This window comes from Apteryx mantelli, chromosome 3 (assembly GCF_036417845.1).
Source record: "Apteryx mantelli isolate bAptMan1 chromosome 3, bAptMan1.hap1, whole genome shotgun sequence".
Classification (NCBI taxonomy): Eukaryota; Metazoa; Chordata; class Aves; order Apterygiformes; family Apterygidae; genus Apteryx; species Apteryx mantelli.
Window position 1 is genome coordinate 97,630,927 of NC_089980.1, and position 21,865 is coordinate 97,652,791.

General features: G+C 42.3%; 1 protein-coding gene across 1 annotated transcript in view; it reads left to right on the forward strand.

The window, feature by feature from the left end:
* The window catches only part of BACH2 (BTB domain and CNC homolog 2), a 156,934-nt gene extending 139,819 nt beyond the window's left edge, over positions 1-17,115 (forward strand). Inside the window, exons 6-7 of the mRNA XM_013949013.2 lie at positions 9,182-9,388; positions 14,715-17,115. Coding sequence (XP_013804467.1) covers positions 9,182-9,388; positions 14,715-15,194 — 687 coding nt within the window. The 3' untranslated portion in view covers positions 15,195-17,115. The remainder of the gene's footprint in view (positions 1-9,181; positions 9,389-14,714) is intronic.
* The last annotated feature ends 4,750 nt before the right edge of the window (positions 17,116-21,865 follow it).

The window sequence follows — 21,865 nt, forward strand, 5'->3', positions numbered from 1 at the left end:
CCGATGTACCAAGCTGGGGAGATGTAAAGAGAGAAAATGAAGGCAGGGGAGAGGAGTCTCCATGGAAGTCTGGGATATTCTGCATAGGACCTCACTGTAGAAGCCCTGAAGTTGCCACGCGCAGCTGCACTGCTTGGAAATACCAAGGTTATTTGCAGTCTGGCCCTCTTATGAAGTGCTGCATTTACGAGGAGTGAAAGAGAGCAGGGAGTGGGTTGAGGGGAGAAGGCCGGATTTCCACCACTGTGTGCTGCTTGCTCAGCAAGGGCTAATGCACAGCCTGGTACAGTGAAGAGGGCGGGAGGTCAGCCTTTTTGGTTTTGATGACTAATTAGCTGTCATAATTGGCTAATTGTGTGGAGACGCCACAGCAGAAGCAAGCCTGAAAAGAGTCAGATGAGAAGGATATAGGGGACCGTTGACAATTTCCCCCCAGAGTGTGTGTATGTGTGCAGGAGAGCGTGGATGAAAGGAGGAACATTCATGAAAGGAGCAAACGAGTGGGCTGCGGGGGTCAGCCTCAGCGTGCCGCTGCCAGCAGATGTGTTCGGGGTCAGGGCAGAGCTAGGAGGGGTTTGCTCCATTCCAGGTTTTGCTGCTGGCTTCCTCCTTGGAAGATTTTCTGCACTATGCTGAGCAAGTTTTTTCTCTGGGACTGCTGGTAATGCTTGTGCACTTCTGCAAGGCATTTTGTTTAGGACTGCTAGGAGTTCAAAATAGGGTGAGGAAATGACTGCTCCATAAGGTGGTATTGTGCTCTCCTGAGCAATGCAAAGATAAACAGATCACATCGAAGCTTTAATTCAGATTTTGTTTTACGAATGAATTTGTAAAAGCTGTTGCCAATATAAGAAAAGACATTGCAGTCTCATTAAACAGTGTTGTATTATGCAGTGACTTGGGGTGTTTTGCCTGCAATCCTGCAGGATAGCTACTGTGGAAACTTCAGTGAAGGATATATTAAACCAGGCAGCAGAAAGTTCTTTTGTAAGTCACTCTACCTAGTTTTAGCACTTTGGCTACTGTTAAAACAACAGGAGAGGCATGCAGCATTCTGCAATGTACTGCTTTCTGTCATTTGCCTCTCTTTAAGCTTTACATTGAATCTCTCTCCATTCATGAAACTCTTAGTTTGCCCTTGCTGTCCTAACCGCTGTTCAGACTGGTCTCTCGTTCCTTGCCATATCAGAACACACAGTGTTTGCTGGGTTTTTCTTCAAAAAGCATCTGATAAGATAGCTGGGTGACATGCCAAAGGGCCACATTCAGGCACTCAACCCTCCAGAGAGCCGCTTGGGCTCTTCTGTGGTGGGTGGGTTTTCATTTCAGCGGGGTGGCTTGGTGGGAGTGAGCCTGCTGGGCTCTGGCCCTCTGTTATCTCACACAGCTCCCAACTTCCCCTGGAGTTTGGACCTTGTTGGTCTTGATTTGGGTCCCAGAGTGCTATCGGTGCCAGAGTTAATGTCACAAAACATCATCTGCTGGTAAATTGGTTGTGTGAAGTAGGTGAAAGGTTTCTTCTCTCCACTTTTTTGGGGAAGTCTGCTTTCCTGCAGGTCGGTGCCATTCAGGAGCACATGCCCAAGTAGTTCAGGGCCGGAAATGGGATTTGGGGCTGGCATGCTATGACTCAATACGACCGCAGTGGGGGTGATGGTGGCCGAGCTCGTGGCCGGTCACCGTGTCCCACAGCGGGGTGCAAACTGCACCAGTGAGTGTATGAGGAGGTGACAGTCCCTGTAGCACCGCTAGCAAATCCCCTCCAGGACATCTTTGCCATTCATTTTTCTTCCTTTTAGAGGAGCCACCCAGATGGTTCTGAGATTTGTCTTTTTAAACACCTTGTGATAGAAGAAGCAAGTGCAGTTTCAAGTGTCCCAATCACAGTGTTGTGCATTTACAGGAATGGGACTGTTGTTTGAGCTGCTGGGATTTCACAGAACTGTTTAGCATAGTAGCCTGTTCCATTTATGTTACTTTTTTCATCCAGCTCTCTCAGGCTTCCAGTGGTTATTAAAAATCAATTATTGGGATATAATACTATAGAGAAGACTTACACTGTGATTTGCAGATGGGTTCTGACAATCTTGCTTAAAATAGCAACAACAAAACAATAAGCCCTGAAATAATGAATTGTTGAGAAGGAAGTAGTCTGTCAATCTGTTAACCTACTTAGGAACGGAAACTTCAGCACTACCTACTTTTCTTGATATTCATTTTCCTCGGTGGGTATCTGTGGGTTTTTTCTACTAGAAAACTTGTAAAAAATAGTGTACTACTGGATCACTTAAAAAGAAATCTCAGCTTAGTCTACTTTGATGACAGAGTTTTCTTGGGAAAAGAATAAACAAGGGTAGGAGGAGGTAAGAGGTTGAGTTTTCCAAGAACTATTATTATCTAGAGAATTGCATTCAATGCATCTTTCATTTATATTTCGAAAGAATTCACCACTGGCTTAATGACTCACTTTTCAAAGGAAATTTTCATAAAGGCAGAACTAATGCAAGTGGACCGTTGAGGATATTGTAGGCAAATAACCTTCAATGAGAGTCCAAAGCCCTCCATGTTAAGCGACAGGCAGCCAGCCTTTCTCTAATGGTCTGTTGTCTGTTAACAAAGTCCTGTAAGCCAGAGCCTTAGCAAGGTAAACCAAAATTGTTCTACCGGAAACCGGCTGGAGCAGTACTGAGTTACCTAAGCTGAGTCTTTAGTGCTTAGTATTTCTACTCAATGAAAGATATTATGTAAAAAGAAGAACAACCAAGGAAAATATGTGTTAGGGTGTTAACTTGCTTTCGTATGTAGTTCCTCCCCAGAATTTGGTGACTGGCACCCCAGCTTTACTGATGTTGCTGGATTTGATCCTTGTGAATTTGAAAATGAGGAATTATTTTCCGTGTTCTTCTCCAGGAGGCATCAGCAGAGCACTGGGAATTGTGTTTGGAGCCATCTGGTTAAACGGTGTCATGTTAAACTTTGTTCTCACAAGATCAACCTTGTGGCAGCTTTGTTTTCTTCTCTCCCATCAGCAGGAGTGGTATTCGTGCAGGTAGCTGGGAATTACTGGATTACAACAACAGCAAGAGTTTTCAATTACAAACTTGAAATTTCAGGAAGGTCCTTTAAACACTGAATTATTTCATTGCTATTTCATTATTTCAATTCTGCTATGCCCTGAGCAGAATCAGCAAGCCCTTGCTAGAATGCTTGAAGTACTCATTCTGTTTCCTGAAACATTTTCTACAAAAGCAGATTTCTCAGTGAAATACTGCACTTCATTCCCCTTCATTTTATTGCCTGATCTGCCCTTCTCAAGCGTACGTATGGCTTCTGTCAGGTATTCTGTACTATTCCTATTCTCAGAAAAGCCTGTTAATATAGTGGAGTGTTGTCATACACATTGTATGGATGGAAGTTGGGGAAACTAATTGAACAATTCAGAGCACCTACTATATTGGTAACAGGAAGAGGCTGGGACAGCATTTTAAGCATCAGTGGTATGTGATCTGAATACAGGTCCAAGTCATGGGGTGAAGGATGAGAACTCAGTCCAAGTGTTCTGCTTGCTGGGTTAAAGGCCTTAGCCATGGGATCGCCCCCTCATTCCCAGTTCTCTGAAGCACATGGTGAGTCTGTGGGTCCTTGTGTGTGGTAAGCCTACACCTGTAGGGAGATGCAAAGAAAGAAATACTTTCTAAGGTAAATTGGCATGATTTGTTAGATACTACACTGTCCTTTGATACCTTGACATCTAAGATGACTGTTGGGATTGGGAAGTTCTTTGTTCTTCCTGTAGGCTAATAGAATTGCATGCTGCAGGAGATACTAACTTCTACTAGCTGTTAGAAGTCAAAGAAAATGTACAATAGGTACTGTACAAGCAGTACCTGTTGCTGACAAATACAGTTCATTTCTGTCCTGGGCAAACAGAGGGCTGCAGTGCTGATACAGCTCACACCTGCTAACCTTCTAATGGAGGCTGGGCTCATTCCAGGGGCAGGGACTGGTGATGTGATTTCCTTGTGTTCCCATGACCCCAAGGGAAAGAGTTAGCAGGTGTCTGGGCCCAACCCAATCTCCCACTTGTGTTGCCAAGAAACAACTTTCATCAACCAGCATCCTGAAATCTGGCATAACTTAAGCACTAGCCTGCTGAGTAAGTGGAACGATCAACAGATTACCCAGGCTGTCTCTGCCAAGCTGCACAGCAGTGTCTTGCAGACAGCATTTACTGACCCAAACATCCCTCGGGGCCATCAGGAGGTGAGTTTGGAGTTGACTCCAGGTAAATACATGGCAGTCAATCCTGCTGTGCCAGGCTGGATGCCAAGGGCCTGCAGATGAGGGCTTTTCCAGACTCGGCTCCTTGATACAACACTGCTGCCTGGGTTCACCATTTTCCCCTTACAATCCTCTGCCAACCTCTTGTGAGTGCCACATGAAAAGAAGAGGTCCGTTTTGAAGGCCTTACCAATTCCAGGAAGCAGCAGGGTGAGGAGACCAGTGAGAGTACATCCTCTCTGTCCAATTATACAAAGGATGGCTCATTAGCTTTGTGCTTCTTAGATAACTTCAGTCCAAGTTAAGTCAGGTGCCTCTTCTCTGCTCCTGCCCGGGCAACCACATAGGAGCGGCTTATCTTCTGGAATTCAGTCCCATTGGAAACACTTACAAGCCCAAATCTAGTCACTTGGAGGAAGAGCAGCAAGATTTTGTTTCTCTGTTTATGCTTCCCAGTGACGGCAGGTGCTGTAATCCTGCATACACAACTTATGGTCTGGGCCTTTTTCTGCCTTTGTTCTGTGGAGTTGGGGGATGTGTGTTTTGCTCTGTATATTTGGGAATGTTGATGGATTCCAAGGCATGTTACGTAAACTGAGCCTGGGCATCATGACAGTAAATGCAGTAAGAATAAATGCAGTAAATAACGACATCCAAAGAGCTGTTACCTTCCATCCTGAGCAGCCAAATTGGAATTATTGGTTCACTGGAATAAACGTCACCCAGTGAGAAAACCCTGGGTAGGGAAGGAGAGGTGACTGGCAGGACCAGAATAAGAACCATGTGCTGTAGAAGAGGTGGGGATGCAAAAAGATTGGGTGACTGGTGGGATTGGACTAGAAAAAGGACTATAGCTGGTGGAGAAGGAAGAAAGAGGGATGAGACCCTTCCCTAGGTGACTTAATTTTCAACTTTCAAATTCTAGTTGCCATAGACTGGAAGAAAGACTTGCATGCTTAGAAAATTGCTAGGAAAAAAGACACTGATGTGTTGGACTCTCCTATGTGAAGCAAATTACCCTTTCCACGTCAAAAAAACATTGCTATGATTCAGCCCCTGTTACATTCCTGGGGCGAGTCCTGAGTGCTTTCCAAGTGCTGGGCAATTTTAAGTGTCAGAGGCTTTCAATTGCTCTGGCTTTCAATTTAAGAGCCCTAAGGCAACAGTTTTATTTGTTACAACTCTAGAGGAAACAATCAAGATTTTGAACCATTTATAAAGGTGTAGTTCGTGCATTGAGTTCTGCCCTCCCTAACCCCATACATAATCATTACCTTTTCCAGTGGATAACATGTGCATCCTTTTAGTTACTGTGATGTTCAGCCAGGCTTGGGAAGTTCAGTGTCTTTACTACTACTTTTTTTTTTTAATTTGGCAACTCAAGGAAGATGATGTTGAAATTTAGTTATAAAGAAATAGTGAGAAAGTTAACATTGCTCATGAGGTAAGAAAATTCCAAACACTTGACGCTTGTATCTACAATGTGAGTCTATACTGGGCCTTATTCCTTTTCTTTATTCCCCTCAAAAAAGAGAGGGGGGGAGAGCAGTGGCAGTAATTAGTACAGATTGTAAACAGCATAGCACTAAATATCATATGATCCAAGCTGGCACTAACCAGTGAAGTTTGAAGGAATTAATTGGTTATATATGGGCCTTTCATTTGTTGAATCAATGGCTGTCCCTGTCTGTCTAGATCACTACTATAACTAGCCATTCAAAGTAATGACATTTACACTGGCATCCTAATGCTAATGCAGGAAAAGAGTACCGCAAAATCATAAGCAAGTTTTATTTTTCACCAGGGTGGGCTGTCTGTCCTTCTAAAGAGGGTATCAGCCAGAATTCAGGGGCAATAGAGGTTGCAGCAGTAGCGGAAAGTGCTGGCATGTGTGTTGTGAGGTGAAAACAGAGCCTCTGCTATTAGTGTAAAAGTCCAGGGAAAGAGTAATTCTGCTGATAGTGAGGTTTTAAGAGCTTGCATTGTCTGTGTGGTTAGCTCTGACTGTAATGACTCATGGAAGGAATAGGAATCCTGCTTGCATTTCTAATTTGAAATAATCCTGTATAAAATTCATAGTCATTAAAAAGAAAAGTTTAGGAGGACACATACTTTTGGTTTTGTTTTGTTTTGTTTTTAATACAAATTAGAAAAGCTTCTCTGTCCTTTTTCAGAGACACCTCAGGTGAGATCTCTCTCACTTAACCTTAAGTATCTTAAGGTATAGCGTCTTGTCTGCGCCTCATCTGTGTAGACATGGAGGAGGACAAGTCGTGCAGGATGAATTGCCTTTCTCTGCCCCTGATGCCCACAGCAGGAGCCTGGACACTACTAGTCCCAACCCATACTTGTAGGCAGCTCTAAGCAGATCAGATGAATCCCACCCATGGCACAATCAGCAGCTCTTGTAAATTGACGTGTAGCTTTATTGTAATTAGTGCTAGTTGAGAATCTTGCCCTACATGGATGTAAAACATCGCTAGCATCCTATTACAGCAATACCCCAGTGTAGTTATTCATTGTATCCATGCCAAAAGATTTTTTTTTTTTTAGTTGATAACTAATTGAGGAGAGGGAAAGCAGCAATAAAAATTATGTGTGTGGCAAAGGAAATGAGGCTGACTCACTTCCACTCTCTCTCTCCCTTTTGCTTTTCTAATCCTGTGCAGTGCTGCACATGACAGGAGTGGGATTATTCTGGTTTTCCTGATAGCAGTCTTTGGACTGCTGTGTCAATATTTTTATTTTCAATCCCCTTTTCTTTATGAATCTGCTTCTATTTATTTTCCCATTTCCCTTCAGCTACTTCTACCTGACAGATTTAAGTAGATTCCATTTCATTCCCACTCAAACTGCAAGCACATTTCCTGCTCGCAAATAAATATATTTTGAAAGCAGAGAGAGGGAGAAATAAAACTAACATTGCTTTCAGCTTTGGAGTTAAGAAAACAAGGAAGAACTCAGCATGTGAGAGGCCTGTTTTTGTAGTGAAACTGTGTTGATTCAGAGGAATCTACAGGCTGTTTTCATTTTCAGCCCTGGTTGAAGCTTGAGAGAAAACCAGATGACACTAAGTTTGTGTTTACTGTCCAAAGGGTATGAAGGGGAACTCAGATAGGCTTCATGTCATTAGTTAGCAGTCAGTAAACAAGGTAGTCCACATCACCGTTTCTAAGGTCAGTGTTTGTGTGCCTAAGCAAAAGTTTGGGGGATTTTGGCAGTGTTTTTCAGGGATTTTTTGCTGCTTTATATTGACCTGTAAAGTAGCGTGTTACAAAGCAGTGTCTGGGCCCGAGTTTTGCAGGTGGGACAGAGGGGCAATGTTCAGGGCGTGAAAGCACACGAAAGCATGCAGTAGGGGTCTGTACTGAATTTCCCATGGTCCAGGCTTGGAGATAAATAGAGCAAAGACAAAACAGCGCAAGGAAATGCAAGCTCATAAACAAGGCAGTGCGCTGGTTGTTGGCACCTCTGGTTGTACGGCGAGAGCGTGTGACTGTGGATGCCCAAGTCTGTTTTGTATGTTTGTGTGTGTGTGTCCTTAGCAAACTGTTCTGCGTAAACAAGCTAAACTCCCAAATGAAAATACCGTCTTTTATTGCTAATCTGTGCTGTTACCTTCTTTATCTCCAAGTGATTAAAGTGCACCGTTTGAGGCCGATAACCATGTTTTAAATATCAGAGAAACCTTTTCAACCAGAATCTTTTGCTTGGCTGGAGAAATTAAGTGTATTTTCTTTGGTAGCCTGTGTACAGAATAGTCTCCTTGTTCAAAAGCAATTGGATTGTACCAAATCAGGGCAGAAATGCAAATATTTACTGCCATCTTTTGGACAGTGTGGGTATGACTCAAAAAAGAAAGTGAAGACCAGTTCAGTTATTATCTTCTCCATCTGCTTTGTCAAATAATCATTATTTGATCACCAAATACAGCAGTCCACCCAGGAACATTATTGTTTTCATAGTCATGTTATCTGTCTCATGCTACAAGTGAAGCAGGGTCTGTCAGGCAAGGTGGTCTCTTTAATTAGAGCAAGCTGATAGGTTTGGGAAAAAACAAACAGAAGTGTTTCAGCACATCAGCCTTTCTGCAGGTTTTGAGAAGGTCTGTATTTATCGTTCCAGCTTTTTGCTTTGCTTTGCTTTGCTTTTATGCATAACCAATAACAGTTTGAGACCTGGTTAGAATTTCTGAAATCAAAACCTGATTGTTCAGGGACAGTAGGAAAAATGTTTTACTGCAGATTTTAGACTATTTATTTTTTCAAGAAATGCAGCTCTGGTACTGTTCACTCTACACAAGTGTTAAAATTTTAGAAAATACTGGTTTATTTCAACATGTATTTTTTTTAGGAGGGTAGAATATGTTTCTTCACGCTGTTCTGAGCCTTTCTTCTGATGTGGCACACTGCTTATTTGAAATGCTGCTTATGAGACCTGTCCTAATTGTGATATGGTATTTTTCATGCACTTGATGTGTCCAGTTGGCCATGCAGAGACAGGTTTCCTGCTGCGGTATTAGCTAGTTCCTTGAAATTACTTTGAAATCAGTAGCAGAGAGGCACTTCACTGTTTCCAAAAGGCTGTGTCCCTTAGAGGATGGAGCCTCGTTTTAATGAAAGGAAATCTTTTATTAGAGCTTCTTGGAAAGACCAAACTTACCTGGGATTCATCTCTATCGTTGGTTTCAGTATGATTAGTCAGATCCTTACCAACTGATCCTCCACAGTGTGCCACAAGGGAGTGGTAAAAACTTGCTCATTGTAAAACCTTCTATGTGTTGTTTATTTAGGGAGTGGGAGCATAGCAAATAGTCCTTCCACTCAGCATTGTTCAGCTTGCATTCAGCAAGCAAAATATGACTCTGTGTTTGCTCTTGTCTTGTATTTGTTTGTTTTAGGTGAAACTTCCTTTTCCTGTTGATCAAATCACAGATCTTCCAAGGAATGATTTCCAGATGATGATAAAGATGCACAAGTTAACCTCAGAACAGCTAGAGTTCATCCACGACGTTCGCCGGCGCAGTAAGAACCGAATTGCAGCCCAGCGCTGCCGCAAGAGAAAACTGGACTGTATTCAGAATTTAGAATGTGAAATCCGCAAGTTGGTGAGTGGCACACTCCCACCTCGGCAGCTACCAGACAGCCGCCAGCTAGAGGGTCCTGTGAACTATTCTGCTCAGGGGGTTCAGTTAGTTCACATGCAACTAAGTTAACCCACTAGTACAAACATGTAATTGATAGAAGTATATTGGTATGTGTATGTATAGAATAGAGATGGGAAATACGAAATTCCAGTGAGGTGAAGCCTAAATATCTCTTTATTTTGATATCTCAAAAGCAGGTGGTTGAGTGAGTCGGAAGCTAAGGGAAGCCTGTATCACAGTTCTCTTCTTGCATGTTTTTCAGTAAGGAGGAAAGGTCCAGTTTAACTTACTTAATGGTACATCCACAATGGCACTTCCTCATCCAAACCCTACTTACATGCCCAACTGCCATCACAAGAATATTTGACAGGATTCACAGAACCCTCCAAATTAGGTGTGATGGGACCTCTGGAGGTCATCTGGTCCAACCCCCTGCTCTGGCAGGGCCAATTTCATCTCCACATTGAGGTTTTCTTTCTCTTTGGTGTGCTAGAGGGCAGCTCTTTGTTTTCAGGATGTTTCAGCTTGCTATGCCTTCTCTTCAGCTCTTTCATTCACTGAGGAAATGGCAAGGGAAATGAAAAAGCCAAAAGTGTAAATACGCAGACAAGTGAGCATTCACTTGGTTTACAGCAGCAAGATGGCAAAGATATGCTCCCCCTTGCCCCTGCTGTCTTCCTCCCTCCATCCCCCTCTCCTGGTGTGTCGTGGAGCGAACCCCCCCCATGGTTCAAGTGACAGCTGTTGGTTTGCCCCAACCCTACTTGACGAGTGTCTCTGGCAGTAATGTACTCTTTAGAGAACTGGGTAAAGCACACTCTGCTCATTGGCCCAGAGCTCGTCGGGAAGGGTCTCCAAGGTGCCAAGGTGCTACTGTCCAGTGCTCCCACATTTTAATCTAAGGAGGTGAGATGTCATAAACAGGGCTAAATGGCTGCTCAGAAAATTCCTCTCTTTTTACTCATAGTATGGACAACTCAGGTGTTGTTTGTGTGGCTAAACGAAGATGTCCACAATATAGACACCTGCATTGGAGCTAGTCATCCTGGTCTCCTTTATAGTCAGTGAAGATTCTTGTCAAGTCTTATTTGTCTCATCCTACAGCAGGGGAGATGAAGTACAGCCCAGAAGTGACTGTTTCTCTCCATGACTAAACAAGATCACCTGGAGAGCTATGTCAGATGTAGACATCTCAACTGTAGGCGCCTTAACTGAAAAGACTCCCATCCCTTCTGACAGTGTCTCTGTGGTCTGAGGGCCCTGCCCCTCTTCCCCTTTCTTTCTCTGCCCATGGAGAAAGCAAGCTGGTACACAACAAAAAAAGCCCTGAGACAAAGGTCATATCTTCCACCATGACCCTTCAGTCTATGGACTACCACTCACACTCACCAACGGTGTGCAGAGGGCAGTGCTGGGATAGTTATATCTGTCAGACGATACATAGCTAGGGGCAGTCTTTTAAGCATGGAGAAGAGAGGCAGCAATGCAATTTCCTACATAGGAATGACTCACCAGTGAGGTATGATGAAAAGATGACTTAGCTGCTAGGTAGCAGGTGTGCAGGACATTGTCCACAAAGGAAACACCCAGCTGGAGGAACACAGCACTGGAATTTCAGGATGGGCTGACACCTCTTGAGCTGTTTGAAAGTCCTGAAAGCTTTCCAAGACATCAGAATAATGTAAGAATCTCAGTTCAGCCATTATAAAAGGTGTGGGTGTGCAATACACAGGACAGGAAGCTTTAATTTCCCTATGCAGCACAGATTTAGGAGTCCAGCCTTAAACTCCATCTCTGAATGTCCGAGAGTTTGAGCGATGGATGTATTTATTCACATAGGTTTAAAAAAAGGAGCCGAGGCCAATTTCCATGCCAACAGAGATTGTATGCACACCCAGTTTCCATTAAAATTAAAGGTTGTTTGGAGCCTTTGGCTTAAATGTTTGTATACACATTTGAAATATGCTCAATTGTGAGTTGAATGGAGTGGGTCTGGGAAATGGGGCACTTCTGGTTCTTGTGATAACAGGTTGCATGTTGAATGTAGCTTTTAAAGTAGGCTTCATTTTACTTTGTTCTCTTCTCAAGCTGTAGCAAACACAATGTGAAAGAGGCAGGGTTCTGCTAGAAGGAGCTGAGTTATCGACACCCCACAAATGGCACAAAGCTGTGCATGTCTGTTTCCCATCTGTAAAACAGAGGTGACACTGACCCCACAAGCTGGTTGGGAGGCTTAGACCATCAAGACTTATGAAGCCTTCAAATGCTGTGGTGCTGAAGCCCTGGGGAAAAAAAAGAAACAAAAATAAAAACATTTTTCATAGTGGTGCTTGACTGATGCAAAACAAACAAAACGTCAAAGATAAACAAAATACTGAGTAACTGCTTCCTTCACCAAGCGTAATCCACAATGTGTGCTGGATGATTCAGAGGTTCTGCAGGGTGAAAAAGAGGCATGTAATTGAGGTTATCAGGAGAAGCAGCCTCAGTCTTAGCTGCAGATATCCATCTCTCTGCACTGAACTGATGTCTCAGTGGAGAAGAGTACATGTCTCTCATTCACCTTATGGGTGAGCACTGGGAGCAGCACTCAAAGGGTTGAACCACCCTGGGATTGTTCAGTTTGATACCTGTACCCTTCACTTGAAAATTAGTTTGGGTTCATTTGGCTTGGGGCATCCTAGGAAATCACCTTCATTATTTAATATGACTGACTGTGTATAAAAAAAATAAACTTTTCAAGTCCCTTTCTCTCCCTAGCCCATACACATCCCTGAGAAATGAATGCAAGGCATACGAGTGACCTGAGGGCCCCCTCTCCGCCAGCTTTCAGGAATCGAAAGCCCTTTGAGGTGTGGGAATCTCCAAAAGAAATTTGGAAATTTCTATTTAGTAAGCTGTACTTGAGTATGTAGCAATATGGGATCTAGTGCAGCGTTCTGAAATAAGTGGCTGCGGAAGCAAAACAATCATGAGGTGTGTAAGAGTATAAAGGGACAAAATTAAAAAAGCTCATACAACCTTAGCTTCGTCTCTCCAGCACTCCTGCCCTCTCCCCGTACAAATTCTGTATCCTGCTTCAGGATCTTACTTTTCTCTTAGGAAAACCAGCAGTAGCAGTGAATCTCCAGTTGGCTTGACATAATACATGGTCACTGGAAATTCCTTTGTCATCTTCTGTCCACTTTGTGACCAGTAATTTCCGGTCTCTTTCATTATGTAATGGCACTAGGGTTTAAGGGGTTTTTGCTTGGTTAGGGATGTGGTGGGGGAGGTTTGTGAAAGACCCTTTTTCCCCACTGCCCTTGCTTCCCATAAGTCACCCATCTTCTTGACACAGATGGCTTTAGAGCAGATAATGAATGAAATGGTTGTATCCTCTGAGGTTGATAGGTAATTTCTTCTTCCTGCTTTCCCTCACTCATCCATCACCCACTCACATTCCCTTTTTTTCCTGCAAACTCACAGCATATTCTCTTCCATAATTCATTATCTCAAGATGTATTTGAGCATCTGTTTATTTTTTTTATTATTTTTATGCTTTCCTGATAGAGTTATCAATATTTTAGCAGTTGGTGCTTTTCATGTACACTGCTCTCTTTTTTCTCTGTCATTTGCACAGCTGTATGCTTTCAGTGCAGGCTTTGGATCCAGTGATACTATCAGCTTTCAGTCGCTCATATTTGGAATATCTGAGTTGTGGAGTTTTCATGCCACAGAAGCAGCAACAGTTTGGGTTTAGCAATGTCATTAGGTGAGGTACATGGCTGCACTGCTTTCAGGGCCAGCTTAGCTCTGGATATAGCTCTGGTTCTGTATGAAATCCGAAATATTCCCTCAAGCAGTATGCCACCCTCCCTGGGACAGGGACACTGCAATGCAGCAGGACCATCCTGGTCATTCTGCGCTGAGTCAGCCACAGTTTTTAGAGGCACAGCCCTGGCCTGGCTTTGGCTCTGTGCCTGACCTCTCCTATCTGACACCTGAGCACAGGGAGGGCAGCGCGCCCACCCCGCAGAGGCCTTGCAGGCCACACGAGGTCTGAACCTGTGCGATGGCAGAGCTCCTGAGCTGCCCCTAGCCTCGGGTTACTCCCGCAACACCAGTCAGGGGTCTGTCCCCACAGCAGCTCACAGCACCCCGGCTAGCTTTGGGCCTTACTAGTCCAGACACTGCTCTGGACATGAGCTGGCTCTCTGCATTCACAACACGGTGCGCTATGGCTAATACCCCCTCACTGAACACTGCGGGAGATGTTGCAGGAGGCAGCCGAATATGCGCTCACCTAGAACCTACCTGAGGCCAGGCTGACTCTGGTTGGACATCTCTGTGCTGGGCCCTTTTCATCACCCAAAACCTCTAGAAACATCTGGATTCACAGCTGGCACTGAGCTCCTTTTCCCAGTTTTCAAAGTCTTTCACACAAGTAGTCCTAATGAACTTTTTCTGTTTTCCTCCTCACTGGGACAGTCCTATCTCTCACCCTGTTCCCTCCAAGAGCAGTTTGCTGACACAGTGAAACTCTTGAGTGAAAATGCTTGAGTTAGGTGCTGGGGCTGGGGGATATTTGTGAGCACCGGAGAGAGAGCTTTGCCTGAGCAGAACAAAGGGAAAATGACACTGAGTTTCCTACACTGAGTGTGAATTAAAAAGCCCACCTACCTTTAGGGTTTTCACATATGTCTTTCTTTGTGAAAATATCATGCTTAAGTGAAAATCAAACCTCTAAGCACCAGGACATTAGAAAATGATCCATGGCACAGGCCACAGAGCACACGCTTCCCCAGCCCCCCTCCTCTGAATAACGTACATCGCAGTGGCAATGGGTATTCAACTGACGCATAGGCTGAAGTGGGGTGCACCCTGCCTGACTGACTGTCCCAGCGTCTAGGGGTGAACTGAACTTCCACAACCCATCCTTGCTTGAGGAACTAGGCCCTGGTTCCTTGTTGTCTGGATAGACAATGGCTTTTCTCCATCAAAATGTTTCTTTCAGAGTTTTTTTTCATCATATTTCAGGCAGCCTTAGTTTATTCAGGGAACTAACTGCCTCATGGAAATAACTCATGACTCCATTGTCTTCCAACACAAATGTATTTCCCCAGGTGGTTCCCAAGCTACAGTCCGCACAGAACTCCTGGTGGCCAAAATAGCTGATACCTCTGTGACTTGTCCTCTGCCCATATAAAAGCAAATGTAACTTTTTGGGCACTGCTGCATATGTACCTGGTGCATGCAGCCATTGGATGGCCTTCCGCCAAACTAAGATGCCTTCTTTCTTTTTCAGGTGTGTGAGAAAGAGAAATTGCTCTCAGAAAGGAACCAGCTGAAAGCAAGCATGGGAGAATTGTTAGATAACTTCTCGTGTCTTTCCCAAGAAGTGTGTAGAGACATGCAGAGCCCCGAACAGATCCAAGCTCTCCACCGATACTGCCCCATTCTCAGACCTATGGATCTCCAGACAGCCACCAATATCAGCCCTTCACCAGCGGGAGTAGAGCAGAGCCTGGTGACATCCCAGTGCGTTGGGGAAAGCATGCAGTGCTGCTCGGAGCAAGGCTCGGTGCAGCTCGGAGCACCTTGGCTGCCAAACAACGTCTCGGAAAATTGCATGGCCGGCGGGGGGTTGGATGGAGCTGACCAAGGTACTTACCCCGAGAGAGAGCTTCTGCTAGAACAGAGTAGCCAAACGGTCACAGTAGACTTCTGTCAGGAAATGACTGATAAATGTACAACAGATGAACAACCTAGGAAAGATTACACCTAGTGACTTGTAACCTTAATGTTACACCTGGTCAGGTGTTCTTCAGTCAGCCAGTGGCGGTGTTCATTTGTTGTCTAGAAGAACGTATTTGGTGCACACTACAGTGGTCTTAGCAGCAATACTGTTTTTAAGTATTCCCTCCTCTCTACAAGCAGGAGTTATCTTCACAATGGTGCTATCCCTCGCTCAGGCAGGGAACTAAACAGTGGCAACACTGTCTGTTTTTGTATGTTAATTTCAATCTTAACAGGGATGGACATAACACCTCTGAGGACCCAACCGCAGCTTTTTTCTCAGTGGCCCATGTCACAAAACCCTAACTCAGGAATTTCCTCTGAATGTTCAATTTTTCATTGAAGACAGCTTCTTTACACATCAAAGTTTTATAGCTAAACTGTACATATTATATATAATATATATAAAATATATATATCCATATGCAAAAGTCCCTGCATGCCTCAATTTTTCTCATCCTACAAACTGGAAGCTTTCATTTATATTGTATAAACAAGTTCCAACATTCCTTTTTGTCTTCAATGCTAGAACTAGTTTGGTAACTTGTTACACGATTTTTTTTCTCAGTTCACAGTTCAGCAATATCATTCAATTTGTACTTATTTATAAAATTTTAATGTTGGAAGCTTATTTGAGATTTTATTATAGACAGTTTTTTTGGCACAGCCATTTCGTGCCACTTGAGCAATGTGGATTTATTTTATTTTCTTGCAGATACTGTACAGTAATGGTCAACTTTGCCACTTGCACTGAGTTTCTGGTCAAACCTCTTTTCATAAATGAAGTCGTGACTTCAGTATAAATTGAGTATGTGGTTTTCTTTGCTTTATGGCTTAAAGAAAATAGAAAAGTTTTAGCTAATAGACAAACACTCAGGAGATCATTATGTAGGAAAACAGTCTTGCCAAATACTGAATTCACTATACAATTTGTAAAGAGAATCTGCTTGAATTATTTTTATATTCAGACTTCTTTCTGTTTCACATACCAAGCTTAAGTGCTGTTAATGATGCTTTTGGATTCTTATAGGGTAAAGTATATTTCACTCTTAAAAGAAAAAAAATATTTGACAACTGGATCAATTCATCATATGTTCCACAAAGTAAAGTAAATGGAAATCACATCGATACGCTTTGGGGGGCTTTTCGTCCAGCCCCAGTCTGCAACCTTTACTCATGGAAGCAACTGCTACTCCGACTAGTCCGTAGAGCCTCACCTCAGCCTTCCCCAGACATTACCCTGTTTACTTCACCAGACCTGAGTTGCAGAGTTGGGTCTGGTGAAGTCAGTGATCCTGCCTTGGTAGGAAGAGTTGCAGGATCAGACCCCTAATTGTTGACTTTGGTTTCCATACAAAAGTCAAGGTAGCACTGTATCCTCTAAGATCAAAACATTCATCTGTCAACACCCAATTTGGTTGCTTACCCTTCGAATTGTTGTGTTCCAGGATCCTCTCATCCTACAGCATTGCCCTCAGCACAAACTGCAGCTAAAAGAGCGCTGTCTCAAAGGAGACTACTCAGTGAATTGGCTTAGTTGTAACTGTATTGGATTTGTATCTTAAGCGATGTTGACTCATGTTATGACTGTGTGAGACAGCAGCTTTCCGAGCATAACATCTGTATGTACAGCGTAGACAGAAAAACGTCCTCCTAATGCTTTTTTAATAATTATTATTATTATTCTAAGTGTATTGAGTTTTTATTTTGTGGTTCTTTGCCCTGCGTGTGCCAGGTTGCGTGGCTTTATCCTGGACGACAACTGTCATGTGCTTTACTGGCTGATATTGTTTGCTCTTGCTGAAAAAATTGACCAGCTGTTCACACCTGTTTAAAAAAAAAAGTGCGGGGGGGAAGCCGCTTCTCAGAAGCACTCAGTGATAATGTGGTCTTCTGTGCTAACGTTTACACTAGAGGTGTGTGCTGGTGCTTTTTTGAGGCACTTGGTAGATCAGCGTCTTTATCCTGGAGGAGGAATCAGCTCCCTCTCTCCACTTCTTACATCTTGAGACTGTGCTCATGGACCGTCGCCCACTTGCCACAGAGTCTTGCTTTTACCCTCTTCCCCCAAACTCTTGTAGCCAAGCTACCCTGGAAGAAATGCATATAGCATGTGCCATGTTTGTTGAAAATACTTTTTTCCCCCGCATGTACAAAGAAAAATTAGTATATAATGTAGGAGAATATTTATGTTTAAGTATTAATCGTTACTGTACAAAATCCTTACCTTTAGATGTTCAAAAATATACAAATGCCATAAACTCCTAGTTCACACAGTTGAAAAAGGGGGGAGGAGTCGTCCTTTCTTTTTAAAAGATCTTAAACTAACTATATTTGAACCCCCTCCCAGCCATCTTTTGCAGGTAACTGACTGAGAAGCTCTTTTGGGGAGAATTTGATTTTCCTTTGAATTCGTTGACGTTGCAAAGCAGTTCTGTGCTTCGCAGAGAAGTTTTGTTTCTATGAGACCATGGTGAAAGCTAGAATTTAAAACTAAATGTGAATCACATTATAGAGTCATAGCTACTTGGGGGGGGGGGAGGGAGGGAAGGGTCAACTGACACAGTATTTTAAAGATGGTTTTTTGTTGCCTTTTTTATTTTTAAGTGACCTCCTATATATATATGAATAGATAGAATGTTTTATGAGTATAAAACCAAGTTTTAACTTGCTTCCTGACATGAAGATTTACTCTGCTAACAACTCATGTGCAACTGGTACTCTTGACCTCATTCCGACGGTTTAAAAAACCCACCCACACAACCCATTGCGCTGCAGCTCTTAGGTTTAACCTGGCTTCATACTGGTGCTGGGTCTCTTAATTTCCTCTATCACGGGAACTGATATTTAAAACCACTGCTCAAATAAGTGTCTCTTCCTCAATCTTTCTCTCTCTTCTCTCTTTCCCTCTCCCGTGAGCTTTTCTGGATGTTTGATTTCATTCTTCCCCATTAGAAGTGGCTGATTTTGTGTCATTGCTTCCTATATTTACATGTATCTTGGTTTTTTAGCGGGCTTTTTTTGGTGGTGGTGGTGATATTGTTTTTTGTTTCTATTTTGTTTTGAGGGGTTTTTTTGCTCTTCTGAACCATGTGTCTCTCAAAACTGTTACTAGGCTAACTTTAAAGGGAGACACAGGGAGAATTAGTTTCAGACCTGGACATGAGTTGACATACACAACTCTTGTCATGAGATCAAAACAACTAGCCAAAAGAATATCATTTAAAAGAAAAAAAACTGACTGCAATATTTATTAATTTTAAGAGTTTGGCCAATGGTCACCATGCTCTTTAAGTAAGGATCTCTTTGCTTTTGTCAAAGAGGATACGTGCAGCGTCTGATCGGTCAGGCGTTGCGTGGGAGTGGTGTGTGATGAAACCCCATGTCCCTGCTGGCCACTGCACTGCTCTCATGGGCATGGGAGTCCCTGAAGCTTTGTCCAGTCTGTATCTAATCCTCCTTTTTCTTTGCGATGGCTATATTTGTACCACCAGAAAACCTCATTTCATTTAGGCTTGTTATGCTTTGTCAGGTGAGTACTACACTATATAATGTGTTTGTTTCTCTGCGTTCTCTGGGGGTGCCTTGAACACAATTAAAGCTTATTGCAAGCTGATTCTGGAACAAAAAGGTAGTGCAAAAACAGAAAAAAAGAAAAATAAAACAAAACATAAAACAAGCAAAACAAAAGCAAAAATGTTGGCTGTGTTATCAGGACATCCCAGTATTTATATCACAAACTTCCTAACATATGATGACTCAGGCGTCAGAGTTTGATGCTGCAGTATAAAACTATTATTTTATATATTGTGCAAGTAATTTATTAAATGTCTTTCTAAGGGTATATGCTGCTTTTAAGATGCACTATATTTTTGGATCTAATCCTTGTATTATTTTTTCCCAAGGAAGTAAAATGTGCTGCAAAGGCAAGCCACAGTGATTAGTATGTTAACTGCTACTTCTCTTTAAAAAGGAGAGTGGGAACTAGATAAATAACTTTTCTAAATGGATTAACTGCTGCCAGAAAAATGATTAATGCTGATAGTATGGTTGTTGATCTGGAGTTCAACACTTCGTCAAGTCTGTATTCTAAGGAGCACTTAAATAGAAATTAAAATGCATAGATGTATAGTTAGATTTTTAATATGTAACTTTATGACTGCCTAATAAAACAACAAATCTGCATGCCAGAATCAGTATAATTCTGTAATAAAATGAAATCCGATCCACTAGGAGAGAACATGATGAAACACTGTAATTCCAGAATCAACATAACATCCTCACTTGTGTCATGTAATCCACTACTGTGGTTGTTAAAAGAAGTGTGGGTTTTCAGAAAAGAACTACAGTGAATTTTGCAATGAGACAAAGTGAGCATTTGCCAGGTGTACACAAGCTTGCATTTTGATCTACTTCATATCCTTTATGATCCCACTGAGGAGCACTGTTTTCACCTTTTTTTCTGATTTGCAATGTATTTGGTGGTGACTTCAGATGGATGTTGTAATCTATGTTTGCAGTATTTTAAAAGTATATATTTTAGGTCTGTCTAGAGAAGGTTTAGCTTCAGTAGGAGCAGCAGAGCTGATGGCCTTTGCATAAGGAGGGAATCTGCTAAGTACAGAGTGGCTTATTTTTATCGAAAGTGAGGTGAAACTAAAGTCATTAACATACAGAACTTATGTTCTGTTTCATACTAGAAATTTTCTCAACACATTTTGACTTCATTTCAGTTTTGTCTCTGCCAACACAGTCCAAGTTAATTTTATATACGTATATATATATACATGTATGTATGTATACATACATATATAATTCTAGTCAGAGTGTGTGTTTGTGTATTTTCCTGTTTATAATACATATGTGTATATTTATAATACTCCTTGGAGTATTTCATGACTCAGGCATCAGATCTGATGCTGCAGATACAATATATATGTATATGCATATGTTCAAATACTGTGTGTATATTTAAAAGATCTATTGTTGGTGGTCTGTAGAATAATTATTCTCTTTACTCTCAAAGTTTTAATGGCATTACTTGCAAAGACAAAGTGTACAGTATTTTCCTACATTCCACCAAGATAGGTATTATTTATATCAAATGCAAATATTGATATGCATTTTAAGGTATTACACATATAATGTTGCCATTTTTGCGAATAAAACCACTTTTTGGCAGGAAGGAATCCTAGAAATACATTTTGTTAAGGTGATTACCCAAAACAAACAACTGATAAACACCTGGTTAGATGACTCCTGTTCTTCTATGAATTTCACTAACTGTGGGAAGAGTCCATTATGTAGGTGAAATTTGCTACGTGATTCATGCAGTACCGCTGTTGTCCCTTTTGGTGAATGCAGGGCATGCAGAAAGAAACTAGTGTCCTAAAATAGAAACAGCAACTAGCAGTGTTTGATTGCATTGATTGCTTAGAAGCAGAGATGGTTCCAGGCTACGAGTCCAGTGAGCTCCTGCAGTTGGGCTGAGGCCAAGGCCGAGGCCAAGCTGGCGTTCCCGCCTGGGCTCATCTCTGAGCGGAGCAGAGCGACCTCCGAAACGGCATCAGGGTGGAGGAGGGAGCGGTTGCATGACGCAGGCGCTTGCAGCTTGGATCCGCTGCCTGCAAACTGCGTTTCCATGGGATGGTGTGATCCTGCATTTGTAATATACCTGAGAGAAATGTGCATGCTTTAGATACTGTTTTCACTACTACTTATGCTCTGACTGAAAATATCTGGATCCCTCAGACTGGCAGAGATTATACTAAACACTCTGGTGATTTTTGATGCGTGTTTGTTTACTATTAATTTCAAGCATCGCCTTTGATTTCAAGAGTGGGGATGCCCTAAGAGTTTGTTCCAGAACCAGTTGGTTACAAGTGCACCTCTTATATATGCCTTACAAACTTCAGAGGCCATATTCAAAACAGGGTTTTATCAGTGTATGCAAGGGGGTACAACCCCTCTTCTCTTCCTCCCCAGGTCAAACAGTATGGACAGTTTTCACACATATCTACCTGTATAACCCTCTGTACCTCTCATAACTGGTCAATGACTGTAACAGGTTACATCAGGTGTTTTTTCTACATACTTTTTACACAAATTCTATGCGATTAATGTAACTTAATTCAATGCATCATTTTATTGTACTAGTTCTTAAGCTTGTCTTTATTTTTTTTCTAGGTGACTGTGGTTTCTTGTGATTTTTATTGTATAAATAAATGAGGTGGCTGTTGATGCTTACTCTCTGTTACTAAGAATTTTTACCTTTTTGGAAAAAAAGCATTGCTATGAACTAATGAATTTAAAACGTCATTTACTCATTGTAAATACAGCATTGTGCAAAAAACAAAAATGAAAAAAAAACAGCCCTTTTCATTCATTTGAATTGCTAGTGTTAACTGAATTTTGTCTAGACACCATTTCTGTTGATGAAATAAAGACATATCATTATGTATTGTAAATCGACTTATCTTGACTCTGAAATTGATGTTGCAGTCCTGCATTAACACGTGGTTTGTAGTTTTGGTTCTGGAGGGCATGTAGCATGTGGTTAATATTGCCTGGTGAGTCTTTGGCCGTATGAAGAAACCTCCATTCATGTGGTCCCATTTCTAATTCACTAGGTGTCTTTGATGCAGGGATTCAGTCGTCTTT